This window comes from Pollachius pollachius (genome assembly GCF_949987615.1).
Source record: "Pollachius pollachius genome assembly, chromosome: 1".
NCBI lineage: Eukaryota > Metazoa > Chordata > Actinopteri > Gadiformes > Gadidae > Pollachius > Pollachius pollachius.
This window is the reverse complement of record NC_136934.1, coordinates 15,574,084-15,591,794: the sequence shown is the minus strand read 5'-3', so window position 1 is coordinate 15,591,794 and position 17,711 is coordinate 15,574,084. Positions and strand designations below refer to the sequence as shown.

Genomic DNA, 17,711 nt, shown 5'->3' with positions numbered 1-17,711 from the left:
CTCAACATGATGAATTCATTACTGATGAACATAACGGGGTTTTATAATGCAAACCAAAACACAAAAAACAGAAATTACATCAACGTTATTTCATGTCTCTGATGGAAATCAATGGTTATGAATCTTAACTGTCCTTCTTTGGCCTGCTGGTAATTGGTTTTGGCCCAGGCTGGGCCCTCTGACTCATGAGAGGAAGAGAGGCAGTAACACAGATGGAGCATTTCCTCTGGAGTGTGAACCGCAAGACCTCCATTCAAGACTTCCTATTCCAAATGCTGATTGTGACCAACAGACAACCAGCGAACGACTGCTCCGACATGCACCGTGCTCTATTCAAATCAGAGGTTGCTGGGCCAATTTGATCAGATCAAGATGAGCACTCATGTGCAGGGGAGATCTACTGATGTTCATCAAGGAGAAATCTTCAGGGATAGAGTTTAGGCCATTCATTTAATCTGGGTTGGTTTTGTTTGTGAGGACTTTCATCCAAATGTGCATTGTCTGCTAGATAAAATGTATATAATTTTTTTTTAACATTTATCTTTCAGTGAAATTGTAAATATATATATATATTTTTATTATAAAGATGGAGTATTCAATTAATATATTTAAATTATGTAAATAATAGATCAATTTAAAAATGAATGACACACAAATGAACTTTGTGTCATGGTATTTGAATTTGCAATAATAGCCATCAATATGCTTTCTCTAAGGATAGCTGTTGCTATGCAAACAACACCCATAAACAAAGAGCAGCATGGTATCCGAGCTCCATCCCCGAGTGAACGTGGTCTAAACGTTAGCCGCAACGCTCCAGATGAGGAGGGCTCAGAGTCCTCTCCCTGCCATGGTACACTGCCATACAAAAATGGGACTTTTTGTTCCTGTTTTCCGATCCTGGGAATTTATAGTGCAGCTGCCACAGATGTTCCCATAAAGAAAGCCCAAACACTGATGTCAAATGGTTTACATACTGCGTGAGATCTCACACACACTTGTTCTCTTGCTGAACCGGAGTGGCCCTCGCTGGCTCCGTTCACAAGGAGGGTGCAGCACATTGGATTAGAAGGAGGCCTGTGACTATGCTCGACGATGGCTCTCCTCTATTCTTGTCAACATCCCATCGTTGCTGTTAAGTGACGATTGACTGACTATCCTAAATTGTATACATTCAATCAGGCCTTTATTTGTTACATCCTCTATTGGCCTTTCATAGCACAGCCATTTTAAATTATGTGGTTGTAGGCTATAGATGCAAACTGATGGATAACGGTATAAGGCCTGCATCCAAAGTCGATTAAATGAAAGACTTTTTATCGACTTTAAGTTTAGTTCTATGACACCTAGTTGAAATAGGCCTATAACCTGATGCCAACCTTCTGACCTCCATCACCAAGACCAAGTATCGCACCCTGGGGGACAGAGCCTTCGCCATCGCCGCCTCTACCCTCTGGAACTCCCTCCCTCTGGCCTTCCGAAACTCTGATACACTCTGCTCATTCAAAAGTCAACTTAAAACCTATCTCTTCAGGACCACCTACAACATTTGACAAATAATCCTCCGCCATCTTCCACTCTCTCCCGCTCTCTTAATGTGTTGCCTATTGTTTTGGTGTTGTCTATTTTTTCCCTTTTGTTTGAGTGTCTGTACTGTCTGTATGTATTCCTTTCTTATTTGTAAAGCGTCTTTGAGTATTTAGAAAAGCGCTATAAAAAACTGCTCAATTATTATTATTATTATTATTATTATTATTATTATAACAACCATAAAAAAAATTTGATATTAAATGGGGAAACTGATGATAAGATAGGCCTTCTATAACACATGCAAGTTAAAATAATAATCCTAAAATCTGTCTTTCTTTCTATCTGTCTGTATCAATCCGTCCTTCAATCCATCCTTACATCCATTCAGCACTTTCTATTAAATTCTTATTCGAAAACGTAGAAAAACACACACACACACACACACACCCATAAACAAGATTATGTTATAGACATTGAATACATCGCATTTGGCGCGGATACTTGCGCTGTTGGGATTTTTTTAACACGATGTAAAGAATTTCGAAAGTGCGGTTTTCAAAGAAAAAGTAAATAAACACCGGGCAAGGCAAGCTCGGGCATCCGCCGCTCGAATCATGAACACAGACACAACTCTACACCACCATCACGCAATACTTTATTCAGCATCATGTTTGCAAGCTGTATCAAAATTGTAAACAATTTAAATGTTTATCTCTTGTGTCTAGACCCGGTTGTGACGTTAACCGAGTAAAAAAAGGCTAAGTTAGCTAACTTAAGCTGTGAAACAGGAGTAGAAACACCCGCAATGCACCGAGATGGACTCATCCTCTACCACAGACGCCAAAGGTTTGTTAGTAAAGTAAGAATGTATTGTAAAATCATACATTGGTACTTAATACCTCTATTAGCCTAATCGAATGTAAATGTTTCAGTCATTTGGCAAGAAGGTGACAGATGCCTTGCACCGAACCCGAAGGATGGTTCCTTGCAAGAGGCTACAATCCAGAGTCTGCTCTCCTCCTCAACCCATAATCATGAAGATAACAAGGTGTCGGTAAAGTTTATCAATCACAACATCCATGATGATGATGCTGATGCTGAAAAAGAAGTAACGATACCAGTCTGCAAGCTTCTACGAGCCGGCTCCGGCCAGATCTCCCATGAGAAGCCCCTGTTCCCCAGCCTGAATCCCCTCGGCGCGGCTGTTCACTTAGTGCTCTCTCTGGGTGAGAAAGTCCCATACACCGTCAACAGGTACTTGAGGGACTACCAACGAGACGGCATCAAGTTCATTCATGAAAACGTCAACTTATCCAGAGGCTGCATCCTTGGGGATGACATGGGCTTAGGGAAGACAGTTCAGGTATAAACAGAAAAAAAGCCTACCTGGCCAATGTTTGATGCTATTTCTTTCAGCCGTTTATGTAACTTTTGTGTTTTCTCATTGTGTTCTGGCACCGTTGCTTTTGATCATCATAGGTCATTGGCTTTCTTAGTGCTGTGCTTCACAAGACCGGAACCTGGGAGGACGTTGAGAACAACAAGCCTCGATTCCTCAGGACTCAGTCGTTTTCAGAGCAGAGGAGACCAAGCAAGGTAGGTCTGCCTGAAGAGAGGAATCCAACCAAAACCACAACATTTTTCATTGTACTAACACATATATATATATATATATATGTATGTATGTATGTATGTATGTATGTATGTGTGTATGTATGTGTGTGTGTGTATGTATACATACCGTATTTATTTTGTGAGTAGTAGGTAGGGCTGGAGGATGTAGCAACACTCATCTGACATGCACACAGTGCTAAAAATCAGTGAACAATGTCAAAGAATCTTTCTTACTCCATAACACTTAAACTGCTTATGAATTATGTTAATTTTCTGCTGCACAGCAGCATGCTGGAAAGTTCGAAAGGGCAACATTTGATTATTCTGTATATCAGCCCTTGTAGTCTTATGATCCTAAACAACGAATGAAAATCAATATATTCAGTAATGCACTCATGGATCCAGTCATCCAGTAAATAACTCCAGTAGTAATGGAGTTGATACATTTCTGCTTAAATTTGTAATATTTTTGATCTTTGATCTTTGAAATTCAATTACATTGAATAACTTGTACTGGTGCGACCCCTAACTTATGTTCTTGTGACAAGACAAGGTCGGTACTCGTGTGTGTTTGTGCCTGTGTGTGTGTGTGTGTCTTTGTGTGCTAGGTGTTCTTGATTGTGGCCCCGCTGTCGGTGCTGTACAACTGGCAGGAGGAGCTGGACACCTGGGGCCACTTCCAGTGTGTGGTGATCCACGGGCTGCGGAAGGAGGAGGAGCTGTCCCGCATCAGGGACGGGCGCTTTGAGATCGCCCTCACCACCTACGAGACCCTTCGCCTCTGGCTGGATCAGTTCAATAGGTGGCCCTGACTAGCAAACCATGACCGGTCAATTAGTGTCTGCGAAACTGTTCATAGATGCAGAATGTAAAAGTATTTGTCAAATTTTGTATGGCTACTTAACTGTTGAATCTAGAAAAACACTATGAATTAACTTTTTATAAACTCAGTTTTGTTCTTTTGAAGCATACAGCATATGTTGGTGGGTATATTGAGGTCGAGAGGGACTCATTTTGGCTACATGTCATGTTTTGTAATTGAAACATTACTTTTTTTGTACTGCTTATTTGTTTCAGTATCGACTGGTCTGCTGTTATTGTGGATGAGGTACACAAATTAAAGAATCCTAAATCCCAGATAACACAGGCTATGAAGGAGCTCAAGTGCAAGGTAAGTGATGTATAAGATGTTCTCCTGTTGGGTATGATTTGCGTTAATTGATTCCAAATTTGTGAGCTACTCTTCTGGATAAGTTTATCAGTAGTTGGCGTGCCATTCTACTGCGAGCATTGTATTGCAAATTTCAACAACATTCTGTTGTTCTGTTGTTTTTTATCATAGGTTAGAATTGGTCTGACTGGTACCATACTGCAAAACAACCTGGAGGAGTTCTGGTGTGTCATGGATTGGTATGGTTTTATATCCAACATTTTAACTTTCAGGAATTGCTTTGCTAACAGTGCACATTTTTCATAAGAACTTTTGTATTTATTTCGGTCTTAAATCCTTTTTTATGGTATTTTTTTCAACCAACATTATTTATATTAGGAAAAGCAAGGGGAAAAAAAACACTGTCTTTTTGTCTATGGTTGAATTCTTCATTGGTTTTTTTGTCATTGCATCACATCTCAGGGCCATACCTGCATGTCTGGGAAGCCTTGGAAACTTCAAGAACCGGTACTCTGATCCGGTGGAGCAGGGACAGAAGCACAGCGCAACCAAGCGCTCCCTAGCCACCGCCAGGAGGGCTGTCCGGGCGCTGGCAAACAGGATCTCCCCCTGGTTCCTCAGGAGAACCAAGGCCCTCATCAAGGACCAGCTACCAAAGAAGGATGACCGGGTAGGGCAGTGCTTCCACTCCTCCCTATAAGCTTTAGATATTTAAATGATTTAATTTTTTTGGGCTGCTGAATATTTCCCAAAAATTCAGGACAAAAAAGACCTGGATTTGACATTCAACAAAGACAATATTGATGGCCTTAATAGGATAGGCTGAATCATAGTTTCTCAGCAGGATGACCTACAATCTTTGAGTAGATTTTTATTTGTTGAGGCAACTCATAATCACAGAAGTGAAAAACAAAAGAAGAATTGATCTTCTCGCCCACAGAAGACATAAGTCAGTGGGGAAAAATATATATTCTTTGCTTGGTCCTTTTGTAGACAGTTTCAATGTGGTCTTTCAAGGATAACAGATGGTGTATCATTACACCCAAATATTTATACCAAAATCCCTGCTCGATATTTTCAATATGGATAACAATAGGAACTTAATGTGGGTCAGATGCTGAGCGAAATTCAATTTCCTCTGTGTTCTTTGTGATAATCTCAAGAGAATTATTATCACTCCACTCGATCACTTTGTTCACTCCGTGTCGGTGCAGCCCAGTGATGCCAGAGTAAGTCCACAGAGCTGTTTCATCAGAACCCTGTAGAATATATTTATTTGGTGTATCTTGGCAGTCGCTAAACATTTTCAGAGCCAAGAATGGGGTCACAGGCCAAAACAGGTTGGGTACCACCTGGGGTACAGGCGAATTCCAACATCACAGTCTTCATAGCATGTTCCACAGCCTCTGTAGTGTTTTTCTTATCCAGTACAATCACAACAGTATGCTGTTACCATGGGTGAGCTTCTCAAATCCCAGTTGAAGGAACTGTGTTGTTTTGTTGCAGGTGGTGTACTGCGCTCTGACGGACTTCCAGCGGTCGGTGTATCAGACTGTGCTGGACGCTGAAGACGTCATGTTAATTCTGAGGTCTTCGGACAAGTGTGACTGTCAAAGCGGTCGCACTCGGCGGAGCTGTTGCTATAAAGTAAGTAGCAGTCCGGGCGTTGCTATTGAGTGAAGGGTGATGGCATGTTTTACATATGTGTATATATATATATATATATATATATATATAATATGCATTTTCAAGCAGCATGCATAGCTGACCGTTTGATGGTTTATGTGTTCCTTGCGTCCCAGACCAATTCTGCTGGTGTGGAAGTGAAGGTGCTGTACTTTAGCTACTTGACCATATTGAGGAAGGTCGCAAATCACGTTGCCCTGCTGCGCTCTACGGACGGAACCAGCAAGAAACAAGTATATATTTTTTGATAATAATAACTTTATTGCTGTCATACTTCAATCATGTTACATTATTGTATCCTATTACTCACACTCGACATTTTTCAGAAAGAATTAGTGGGCGCCGTCTGCGAGAAGGTTTTCCAGAAGTTTCCGGACTTCCTGCGGAGATGCAAAGAAGAGGCGTTCGAGGCTCTATCCGACCCCATGTATAGCGGAAAAATGAAGGTCTGAGGCATACTGAACGGCATGGCATGTCATTCCTTGTCAACAAGAGATTGTTCAGTCTCTAACGACTTGTCTCTTTTGCTGGCAGGTTCTGCAGAAGCTCTTGAGACATTACATGAAGAGGAGGGACAAAGTGCTTATTTTCTCTCTTTCCACTAAGGTACAAGTCGTGTGTTGTCAAGTGTGTTGTGTCTTAACGTGTGTGCCTTCGAGTATGTGTGTGCACATCGCTGCAATGGATACTTTGCTAATTGAGGACATGGGGTAAAACATGGGCCTACATGGAGATGTCTAGATTCCCGAAGGCCATCTTTCTTGAGATTTTTAGGGCATTGTTATTTTTTATCATGTCCACTGGAATCCCTTCCTTAACATAGTCTTAAAGGCTGAACATAGTTGGTTCCATGTGCGACTTGTTTACAGCAAAAAAGGAGGCGGATACATAAATTATTCAGGACAAACTAGATTATTACCAATAGCTGCACTTTTGATTTGAAATATGTCAGCAAGAAAGCTAGAGTGTATAGATTTACTATAGCACCAAAAGTGTCCCGTTGTACTTGAGAATGACTATTTTCTGTTTAGAGAAGTTAAGAGAGAAGTCATTTAGCAGATGTAACGGTCACCCTGAGCAGCTAATAGTGAATCCAGATACAGGTAGGGAGCAAGGATGCCTACGGGATTGCAGATCAAACTGAGAACTAGGATCTGGGCTCTCGGCATGTGTTTGTGACTGTGTGTGGAACCCCTGCAGCTGCTGGATGTGCTGGTGGGCTACTGCATGGCAGAGGGGTTGGAGTACAGCCGGCTGGACGGCAACACCAAGGCCAAAGACCGGGTCAAGATCGTCAAGGAGTTCAACAGCAGCCCCCACGCTAACCTCTGCCTGGTCTCCACCATGTAAGTCATTACAGCCATTACGTCGAATGAACTCGCCCAAAAAATATTATTTTTGGACAATAATAATCAATCAAGATCAAACAATGTGGTGTTGTTGAAATTGTATGTATTTTCTTATCTTTTCTCATTTGTTTTTTGCAAATAATTGCTACTAGCCTATAACAGTATAACATGTTACTCACTTTCTCTCAGGGCGGGTGGCCTTGGCCTGAACTTTGTGGGAGCCAATGTGGTGGTGCTGTTTGACCCCACCTGGAACCCAGCCAATGACCTGCAAGCTATCGATCGGTAAGAAGCCCACCACCACCAACACCAACCGCACGATCAAATTAGTTAACTAGTAAAGCAATTACAATGTTGCTTTGTCAAATAACAGACATCACCTTACAAATAGCAGTATTCACATCTCTGTCTTCTATGTCCATTGAGGAAACAATTACACTTAGCAATATGAAAAACATAAATTAATATAATAATTAATATATATGAATAAATAATATTCAGTTCATTTTTATTTATTTATATATTACTTAATTATTTTTTTCAGAAATACAAAATCTAAATCGCAGAGATATATTTGAGAGATACATTTCATACAAAAAGATGTCCTACTTTTTGAACTACTTGTCTTGAGTAAACCTAATTTTAGTTTGTTTCTTCTCCTCCAAGTGCCTATCGTATTGGCCAGTGGAGGAATGTCACTGTGCTACGGCTGATCTCATTGGGTACTGTGGAGGAGATCATCTACCTCCGACAGGTTTACAAACAGGTACCTGCCATCCACGTTAAACCATGCTTTTAATTTTTAAATTATTTTGTGTGTGAGGTATGTGTGTCCCTTGAGGTTGCGTGTAACACAATATGTTCCCCTATTAAGGTTAGGGTTAGGGTTAGAATCTCCAGAATCTCCAGTGATTTTAATTGCAATGGCTTACGCAGCAGAGGCATAGTATATGTGGTACATTATCAATTTCTCTCCCAAAGAATGTGAATTAAGACTAATCCAGTTTGGGCAACTGCAACCCATAACACTTATCAAAATAGCACATGAATATCATCTATGTATTGCATTATATTGCTTCCATTATCCAAATGAGCTTTGTGCATTAACATTTGATGTGCTCCTAATGAATGATTGTTTCTTAGAAAATGTAAAAAACACCTGTAGCTGAAAGCGCCATTATTTATTTATTTTTATATATATATATATATAAATTAGAGCCTTCTTTGCAAATTCTGCATTAGATAAATGTGTTTAAAGTTCATCACTTGGAGTAGACTTCCATCAAGTTCAGATTACCATTAACGGTGTTTAGTCCAAACTCAGTGGCTGTGCTACTCTGTGACGCGAAGCAGCACAGCCCGGCCGCGTGGGAGCGGGTTTGGGAGTTTCTGTAGTAAGATTCTTGTAAACAAAGGGAGAGGCAGGATTCAAATTGTAGAATTTAATTTTATTGATGACATGAAAGAAATCAATTCAATTTGTATCGATCAGCATTGACAAGAGATATGTCAGTTTTTTTTTTAACAAGCTAGTTGAAATGTTCCACATTTCGACGTTAATATATTTATATATATATCCGTATATATGTAATTCAGCATTTTTTTTTACATTCATCCCTCGGCCTCCCAGCAACTGCAGAGCACGGTGGTGGACCGGGAGAGTGCGCGGCGGTACTTTGAGGCGGTGCAGGGCACGGACGGCCATCAGGGGGAGCTCTTCGGGACCAAGAACCTCTTCAGGCTGCAGACTCAGGGGACCTGCCTGACCCGCCAGCTGCTGGAGGTCTGAGACCCGAGCACCCCGGTGTCTGTTGACCCGCAGCGCTCCAGGCCTTGTCCTTCAGCAAGGGCTGCGTGGGTGTGGGGGTTAAGGGCGTTGTGACTCCCAGGCAAAAGGCTTAAGGGTTTGATCCCCGATGTTCCCCCTCCTCGAGCGAGGGGCCAAACCCCCTAACTGCTGTACAATAGGCAATTTGGATTTGTTTGAAATGTGCTGTAAAAAAAACCATACTGCTGGTCTGCGTTAACGTAGCGCTTTTCATTAGCCCCTCAAAGCGCTTCACACACACATTCATAAATGCATTCATACACATTGCTACACTGACAGCGGTGTTCACTATGCCAGGTGAAAGACAGGTGGTTGGGAGCATTGCGGGTTAGGTTCTTGCTCATGGGCCCCTCGACACTCAGTTAGGAGAAGCCGGGGATTGAACCAGCAACCTTCCGGTTGCTAGTAGTTACTTAATATAACTAAATGTAACTCGTATATCTTAATTCAATGTAAGTCTAGCCAACAGCTTTTGCATATGTGGTCATTCCTTAGCATATCTGTCCTTGCTGCACTATCAGTTGTCTACCACCCGCCCTGATAACCAACACGTCCATCGTTGTTGTTGTTCCTTTCTCCCATAGCGGGAGGGTCGCGTGGAGGCCGGTGTGGTCACAGCCAGCACGCACGCGGGCGGGGCCGACGGCGGTGAGGAGGCGGGCGGCGAGAAGGAGACAGGCGTGAGTAATATCCAAATGTTCCCAGGGAACCAGAAACTCTGGGGCTGGAGCTCACCCCCCCACGTCCCCAGCGGCCCATATGACCCCAGCGGCCCCTCCCAACCACAACCACCACCCCCGGCTCCCTTCCCATGTGAAAGAGGAGACACTTCACCCATGACTCCTCCTGTCAGTCGAACAAGCTGCACCCTGCATGTGTCATCTATCTGCCTTAAACTGAGAGGAAAACAGTGTCTTCTATTCCCATCTGTCGTTCTCCGCTTCATTCTCTTTTCACACTTCCATCGTTTTGCATACCTTTGTCTCTGTCTCTGTCCTTCCATCTCTGTCCCTCTTGTCTCTCTGTCCCTCCCCCTTCTGTGTCTTTCCCAGATGCAGTGTAGGACAGCTGGCTGTAATTACCCAGTGTCCTAATGGAGGGAGCAGGAGGACCACACAGCAGAAGCCTATCTTCTGCTGTCGTTCCTATTTATTTACACTGCGACGGCCCTTAACGCCCCGCGACGGTTCCCAGCCAACGCTCCGGTTCTGCCCGGCACGCAGGCTCCTTCGCAGGCCTTGCTTGACTGACTGCAGTATTACTGGCAATTAACAGCAATAGAGTGCCCACATGCACGCACGGCAAGCATACACGCCCGCATACGCACGCACACAACAACCACACGTACATACACACAGGCACATGCACGCGTCGATATCCATGCATGCATCCAGACATATAAATATACATGCATCAACACGCACACATCCACACGCACGCATGCACGCACACACACACACATGCACACACACACACACACGCACACACACACAAACACACACACACACACACACACACACACACACACACACACATCCATACACACAGATGCACCAACACATAGGCTTTCCTGTACACATGGAGTCCAGTAGTTGTACTGATTAAAGGGTTGAAAATATAGGCATGCACAAGAACATGACAAGAGTGGGAAAGGTTCATCTAGTGGGATGATACCATGGGAGCGCTAGATATCACTTTAGTTGGTCCCTCTGAAACCTAATGAATATTTAGCATCGGACTGAGTCTTTAAAGGGGCAGTACACCCAAAACCGTTTGTTTTAGTTTTAAACGTGGTAATATGTCCTTACATGAATTTCAACATGATGTCGAGGTGTCCCTGAGCAACCAAACTATAATTGTTCCAGAGGAGCTGGTTGTTACCTTGTATGGTTGACACCGCCGTCGGCGTATGAATGGGTGAATGTCAGGTACTATTGGAAAAGCGCTTTAAGTGGCAACTGGTTATAAATGCGTCGTATAAATGCAATCCATTTACCATTTAGAGAAAAATTCCTATGTTTTATCAAGTCCCCAGTTTGTGAACGTCCCACTCTGCTCGGGAACGCCCTTTGCGTTCTTTTGGTGAAATTACAAAGTGCCTTTTCTGAGGCACTTTGTCGCCACGATAATGGGACACCGTGACACAGACTCATGTCTGTGCAGAAGTTGATGTTAATGGCCGTGCTCGAGAAAGGGATTAGTATAGTATAATGTCACATGGATTTAAAATTGCATGTTATAACGCTAACACACAAAGACAATATTAAAAAAGTATCACAAAGTTGACGTGTGTCGTGACCATTGGGACAACACACAAATACCAACCTAACGAACGAATATCTGAATATTCAGGCTCGGCCTTAATGAAATCCAGTCAACACTGCGTTAATTGGAAGATCTACAGTACAGGTTGACAAAGTTGTGCTTGTGTGTCATCTACATAAGTGGATCCCAAACAATATCAAAACTGAATGGATTTATTTTATATTCATTATGTATATTTTTCACTGTAGGAATCTGGGAAACCCGCGCCCGCTGATGCCTCCAAATCAAACAGCCCACCGAGTGAAGGGACCCCCACCCCCTCGTCCAGGGGGGTGTTGGACTTTAGCAGCGGCAGCGAGGAGGAGGACGTCGGAGGCAACATCAGGAGGAGGAAGGGCGCGGAGCTCCGCGGGGAAGACGGGGCCGCGAGCGGAACCTCCGCCTCCAACGCCAACACCGCCTCCCGACCCAGCCTCCTCCACTGCGGCTTCTCCCGGCTGCTGACGGGGGGGGCGCAGATGGCGTCCTCCAAGGTGGAGGACAGCAGTCTGAGTGAGGGGGAGTCCGGGGGTGGTGGAGGGGGTGTTGAGGAGCGACCCGCCATGAAGAAAAAGAAAGAGGTGGAGGAGGGGTGCACTTCCCAGGGCTCCTCATCTGGTACCCCTGAGAACAGCGTCTCCGTCAAAGGTGGGGTCCTCCCCGACACCTCAGGTGGGTCCGGGGGAGAGGGCCGCCACAGAAGGTGGATGAGCGCAAAAAGGGCGGAGGGGATGAGGAAGACGGGATCGAACGAGGCCCGAGCAGCCCCCCGAGGGAGGCACGTGGCGTCCGACACTGATGAATCTGACGACCTGGGCGAGGCGGTGAGAGGCGGAGAGAGAGGCGGAGCCAACCGTACCAGGAAGAGACCCCGCGTCAGGGCGCGGTCCAAACACACAGAGCACATCGAGATGTTCACCTCGTCTGAAGAGGACCACGCGCCTGTCAAGAAGGGCAGATCGACGAGAGCAGACGGGTCCAGAGGGCTGGCCGATGGAGGCGAAACACCAAAAATGGCTGACACCTTAAGGCCGCGCGTCTCGAAAAGCGTCTCGTTCACGTCGCTGAAACCGCAGACGCACGGAGATGGGACAATTGACACCGTTCTAGGTAAACCTGGGGTTTGTATCGTCTTGCTTATCGCGCGTGATGCGATGTTCTTGAGGCATCGCCGACTGTGTTTTGAAACTGACCTGATGGTGTTTTTTTTGAAGGTGGAGTCAGTGAGGTGCTGTACACCCATTCTAACCAGCGAGTGGTGGGCGGGAGCAAGGCCGAGGAGCGAATCAGCCGGGCCGCCGTACGGGACGTGTTTGACCGGCAGATGTATTCGCAGTTCCCAGCTAATCATTTTGTAGGCACCCAGGAGGTACACCAGCAGTTTCCGACAGTGCTGAACTTGTGTTTTATATTGACATGGATGTGATAATAATAGTTTTTGGGCCTTTACATTTTTTTTATGATTCAAATTGAACTATAAAATGTGCGACTCGTATTGCTCGAATTGATTTAAAATGTTGAAAGATGGCGAAAAGTACCTTCAGGCCATACACCATGCGTGTCACTTAAGTCAGTTATTAATTATTAACTGGTTATTAACAAGCATTGTAAAATTGTTTTCAGCCCCAAAAATAAAACGGGCACAGATTTCTACGTTGTTTTTTTATCAATGACCCCAAACGATGTTGATTTAATAACACGGTGACTCCCACACCAACACGACATGCGGTCCGCTGTGGTTTACCACGTTCCAGAGCGAGTTGTCAGCGGCCACGCCGGAGATCCGGGGCACTCCGGCCTCGGCAGCAGCCAGAGAGGAGGGAGAGAGGAGCCGGGCCGGGGCCAGCGGGCTCAGGGCGCAGCACCCAGTCACCTCCCATCGCCAGGCTGTCCACCACGGCCGGGAGGACACCTTCATCCTGGGGCAGACGCCGCAAACCATACGCAGGTACGAGGACAAGAGGGAGGGAGGAGGGGGAGGAGGGAGAGGGAGGAGGAGGAGGAGGGAGGAGGAAGGAGGGAGGAGGAGGAGGAGGAGGGAGAGAAGGAGTGTGGGGTGGAAATAGAAAAAAGGAGTAAATTAGAGGGAGGGGATTATGCTGAGCTAGTTTCTAATTTGAAAAAGGTAAGAGGGCAGTGCAACAACGGAAAGGACCAGGAGAATACGGAAAATGCATCAAAGACCAAACTATATCATAAAAATGCATTGGAACAGACAGCATATCTGGGAAAGATTCAACAAGTGGTTCAATGATATTAGATGAAAAAGGTTGAAGAAGGTAGGGAGTTGTGTAAAGGAAGCAATGCATTCCTGACAGTGAAGGGTTAAGTTGGCCAAAGCTAACCGCGGCTACAAGCGGCCCCAGATGGGTATTGGGTAATGCTGAACCTTGTTTGTGTCCTCTGTCTGTAAATGGGCTTGTCTGCTGTGTTTCCGTGGAAGTGTGTTTTATGTTGTTGTTGTTATCGTGTGTCTGTTTGAGAGAACAAGACCACCTCAGAGCCCCCCCCCACACTCCCCCCATACTTCCCAGCATCGCATTCCCATCCCACATCCCTGTTGGGTTCACATCCCACCCGTCCAGTTTTTCCCCTCTGCACAACCACAGCTCTCCTGAGATTCCCCCTGAAATGATCCCCCGGAGGCCACACACACAAACACACACACACTCTCTCTCTCTCTCTCTCTCTCTCTCTCTCTCACACCCACACACTCTACCATACGTTCTAACGTGCACAGTGAACCACACAGGGAAATGCCACACAGATGCACACTACTCAGACCAACTGATTTATTGCCTGGCATGTTCACGTACCTGCCTTAACACATGCAATGCTCAAGCACATTTGATTTAATTCCACTGCAGCATCTCAACCGACCTGATGACAAATTTACATTTAATGGGCAAATGCTGACAAATTAGAGTTTAGTGCATTAGACGCTGGTGGTGTCTATACAGCCCATCCAGTCTGTCACCTGAAGGGAATCCTATTTTTTATGACTCCTCAGTAATTTGGGAAGTTAGGATTTGTGTGCCTGTAGGTGATAGGTTTGATTAATTGCCTTAGTTTAGAGTTATTTCTATAGTGTGATATTTAATATTAATATCATAAACTTTTTCTTCTGATATTGGAACAGCAGTGTTCTGTTTATATTTAAATTATACATCATGTACTTTATTCAATGAAAGCCTGTAAATGTTGGCACCAACATCAACGACCACCCACAACGGCTGCCTGACCTCCGTGGGCATTAGAAGTACCCTCTCCCCTGGTGTACGGTGAGGCCATCCAGACACTGGTTGGCCGGGAGACTCACAAAGACCAGACGTCGTAGCCTTAAGGCTGTCTGGAGGCTGAATGTCATCTCTGACTGAGTAGTTAGCGCCTCATCTGGGTTAAGGTATCCAAAAAGAGGCTTATCATCATCATCCTCATTATCAGCGTTTGTGTTTGTGTTTGTGTATGCTCGTGTGTGTGTTTCTCCGCTGTAGTCATAGTAGATATAGTTCAGTTGACTTTTGGAATGAAAGGAATATTATGGATTCTTTGGGTGCCCCTCCGAGTGCGTCTGCGTGCCCATGTATTTTGCGCGCTCTTCTACTTCAGTGTTTTCTATGTTTCTGCTACAGGCAGCAGCTGGAACAGATGGCGTCCAGACTGGGCATGTCTTCAGTCCGTGCCTTTGCGGAGGAGGTCCTGAGCAGCAGCTCGGGTCAGAGACTAGCCTGGCTCAGGCGGTACTACTCGTCCCTGGACCGTCCAGACCTGGCTGACATGGTCACCAACTGGTTCCCCGAGCCCTCTGTGGGCCAGTCCACCTCCCTAGGGCGGCCCCCAAGCCCTCCCGCCCCTAAACCCAAACGCAGAAGGAAAGTCTCTCCTCAGAAGGCTGGAGGGGAACCTAAAGCCAGAGGGACGCCTCTTTTAACACCTCAGAAATCCCCCAGAATCCCTCAGGGGAGGGTCGCTGTTGGGGACCATGGCGTCGCTAGAGAGCGTAAGAGGACACGTAGGGCGAGTGTTTCCAGCACCGCCGCCTCCAGAGCTGCGGGGGGTCCTGGCTCGGACCCGGCCGACAGCAGCAGTCTGGAGCCCTGCGGGGAGGCTGCTGCCCTGGACCCAGCAGACAGAGACATCCCTTCTTCTCCGGGCCTCCACGACGGCTCGGCCGCCACGCCGGCCAAACGCCAGGGGCCCCGCTCGGAGCCCCCCCCGAGGCCCTCCGGTGCTGCGGTGGGCCGGACGGACAAGGCATGCCCCCCGTCCCCCCGCAGAGAGGCCCCTTCCCCCTCGGACCCCCGTTCCATCCTCACGGAGCTCATCGGAGACACGTCGATCCTGAACGACCTGTTCAGACCCACCTCAGCCAGAGGGGCGCCGCAGAGGCGGTTACCGGCGGCAAGCCCCTCTCAGACCCCCCGACCCTGTCTCCGTGCCGACGGCGGCGACCCCGCCACGCAAGCCCGCTCGGCACCACCACCCACCCCTCCTCCTCCTCCGCCGCGTCACAAGGCAGGCCGCAGAGACTTCTGGGACATCTTGAACGAAGGCAGCGAGGAGAGCCTGGAGCGGCTGACGGACCTGTCGGTGCTGGAGAGGGTGCGTGGGAGGACGGCCCGCCCGGACCGGGCCGCGTCTGGGGAAGGAGGGGGCTCCGCACTCTGGAAGACTAATGACAAGTTTCTGTGGAAGAGATAGCGGGGTGGAGGGTGACGGTGCCACAGTGGGATTCAACTCAGGCCCCGTCCACACGGAGCCGGAACGGGCGAAAACGATCCGGTTTCGTTTTATGCGGTTCAGGAATATCTCCGTAAAGACGGAGTCATTGCGAAACCGCATAGATCTGTAGAAACGTTGTAGTACACATTCCATCAGGGGCGCTGCTTCTGCTACAGAAATCCAGAGAAGAAGAGGCGAGCGTGCGCATAAAGGCTGCCCGTTGTTTACAAAGACGCCGCGGGCTTAAGAGTCATTGGCTAGAGGGTCGAGGGGTGGGGCAATGACGTCATGGTTTGCGGTTTCAGGCGTCCACACGAATCCTAACACGAAACCGCATAGGTCCGGATAGATTTGAAACCATCTCCGAGGGTGGTTTCAGGGCAGCGGATTCGCCGGCTTCGTCTGGACGGAAGGCCGAACCGCACAAGACTTATGCGGTTTCGCCAAAAAATCGGCTTCGTGTGGACGGGGCCTTAAAGAAGAATTGTGAAGGGATTATGTTTCTTTCTCTTTCTTTCTTGCTTTTTAGGTTTTTAATATTTCAAGATAAAAAAAAACTTGTGTTTTCCTCCCTTGTTTTATTATAATATCTAGCTTTGTTTTTAGTATATTTTAATGAGGTGCAAAACATGCCTTAGGTATTTATGCAAAGTAAGCTGTAAAAATAATCGGTTCAAAAACTTCAATAAACAGAATTTACAGACCTCAAAATGTTGTGACTTTTCTTCCACGATTTCAATCATATGACAACATAATAGAGTAAACACTACTGAGCCAACACATGCTAAACATTATTTACTGAGCGTTGATTCACTTTAAAACAAATTAACCAAAACTGTAAACCGAACAGTAAAGTCAGGCACTGCGAGATATGATGTATTAATTGCATGAATTGTGCCAAACTAAGCAGACGACGGATTAGTTTCCTTGCATGCACAGGTGGCTATATTTGAGTTATAATATTGGATATGTACATGAGGAATTATAAGATATTTCCTGTTAAGTGTCCCTCTGATGCTCCACTTCACTGTTGATCCGAGTTGAACGTAGCCCTCACTAGATAGCATGAACTAACTGTTGCAACGCGTTGGTGGTCTCACAAAGGGATCCCTTTAGTTGTCAGCCCTGTCAGGCGAGATCTCTTTCTCTCTCACACTCTCTCCCTCTCTCTGTTTCTTGCTCTCTCTCTGTCTCTCTCTCTCTCTCTCTCTTTCTCTTTCTCTCTCTGTCTCTCCATGCTTCCCCGCTGTCTCTCGCCCGCTCGGAGGCTCTGCTCCGTGATGATGGCTTTGTAACGCGATAGTCTGTGGTTTGGCCCCGGCTAATGCTTTTGAATGCTCTTAAGAGTGGCTGTGGCATTCGTGTAATAACAATAAGCGATAGCCTGCCTTCAATGTAGTCTAGGCGGGGGAGTCAAGCTGTTATCTTTCAGCCAATCCCCTCCTCTCCAAACACCGTGTCTCCTGACGGGTCCCACCATTGACATTTGCGCGAGTGTTTTCCCTGC

General features: G+C 46.1%; 1 protein-coding gene across 1 annotated transcript; it reads left to right on the top strand.

Annotated features, from left to right (window-relative positions):
- Positions 1 to 2,158: 2,158 nt before the first annotated feature.
- Positions 2,159 to 16,873, top strand: ercc6l2 (excision repair cross-complementation group 6-like 2). Its single transcript, XM_079745740.1, has 20 exons — positions 2,159 to 2,376; positions 2,463 to 2,893; positions 3,010 to 3,126; positions 3,753 to 3,946; positions 4,222 to 4,315; positions 4,487 to 4,554; positions 4,778 to 4,985; positions 5,822 to 5,962; positions 6,118 to 6,234; positions 6,328 to 6,447; positions 6,536 to 6,607; positions 7,202 to 7,347; positions 7,540 to 7,635; positions 8,017 to 8,116; positions 8,981 to 9,133; positions 9,763 to 9,858; positions 11,692 to 12,592; positions 12,697 to 12,851; positions 13,237 to 13,430; positions 15,115 to 16,873. Exons 1-20 carry the CDS (start codon positions 2,346 to 2,348, stop codon positions 16,181 to 16,183), a joined length of 4,503 nt encoding a protein of 1,500 aa, XP_079601866.1. The 5' UTR covers positions 2,159 to 2,345; the 3' UTR covers positions 16,184 to 16,873.
- The last annotated feature ends 838 nt before the right edge of the window (positions 16,874 to 17,711 follow it).

Excerpts from the sequence above, each read along its gene's own strand:
- ercc6l2 (XM_079745740.1), top strand. The coding sequence starts at position 2,346 with ATGGACTCATCCTCTACCACAGACGCCAAAG. Across the intron at positions 2,894-3,009 it reads GCTTAGGGAAGACAGTTCAG|GTCATTGGCTTTCTTAGTGC; the intron begins GTATAAACAGAA and ends TGATCATCATAG. Across the intron at positions 3,947-4,221 it reads TGGCTGGATCAGTTCAATAG|TATCGACTGGTCTGCTGTTA; the intron begins GTGGCCCTGACT and ends TATTTGTTTCAG.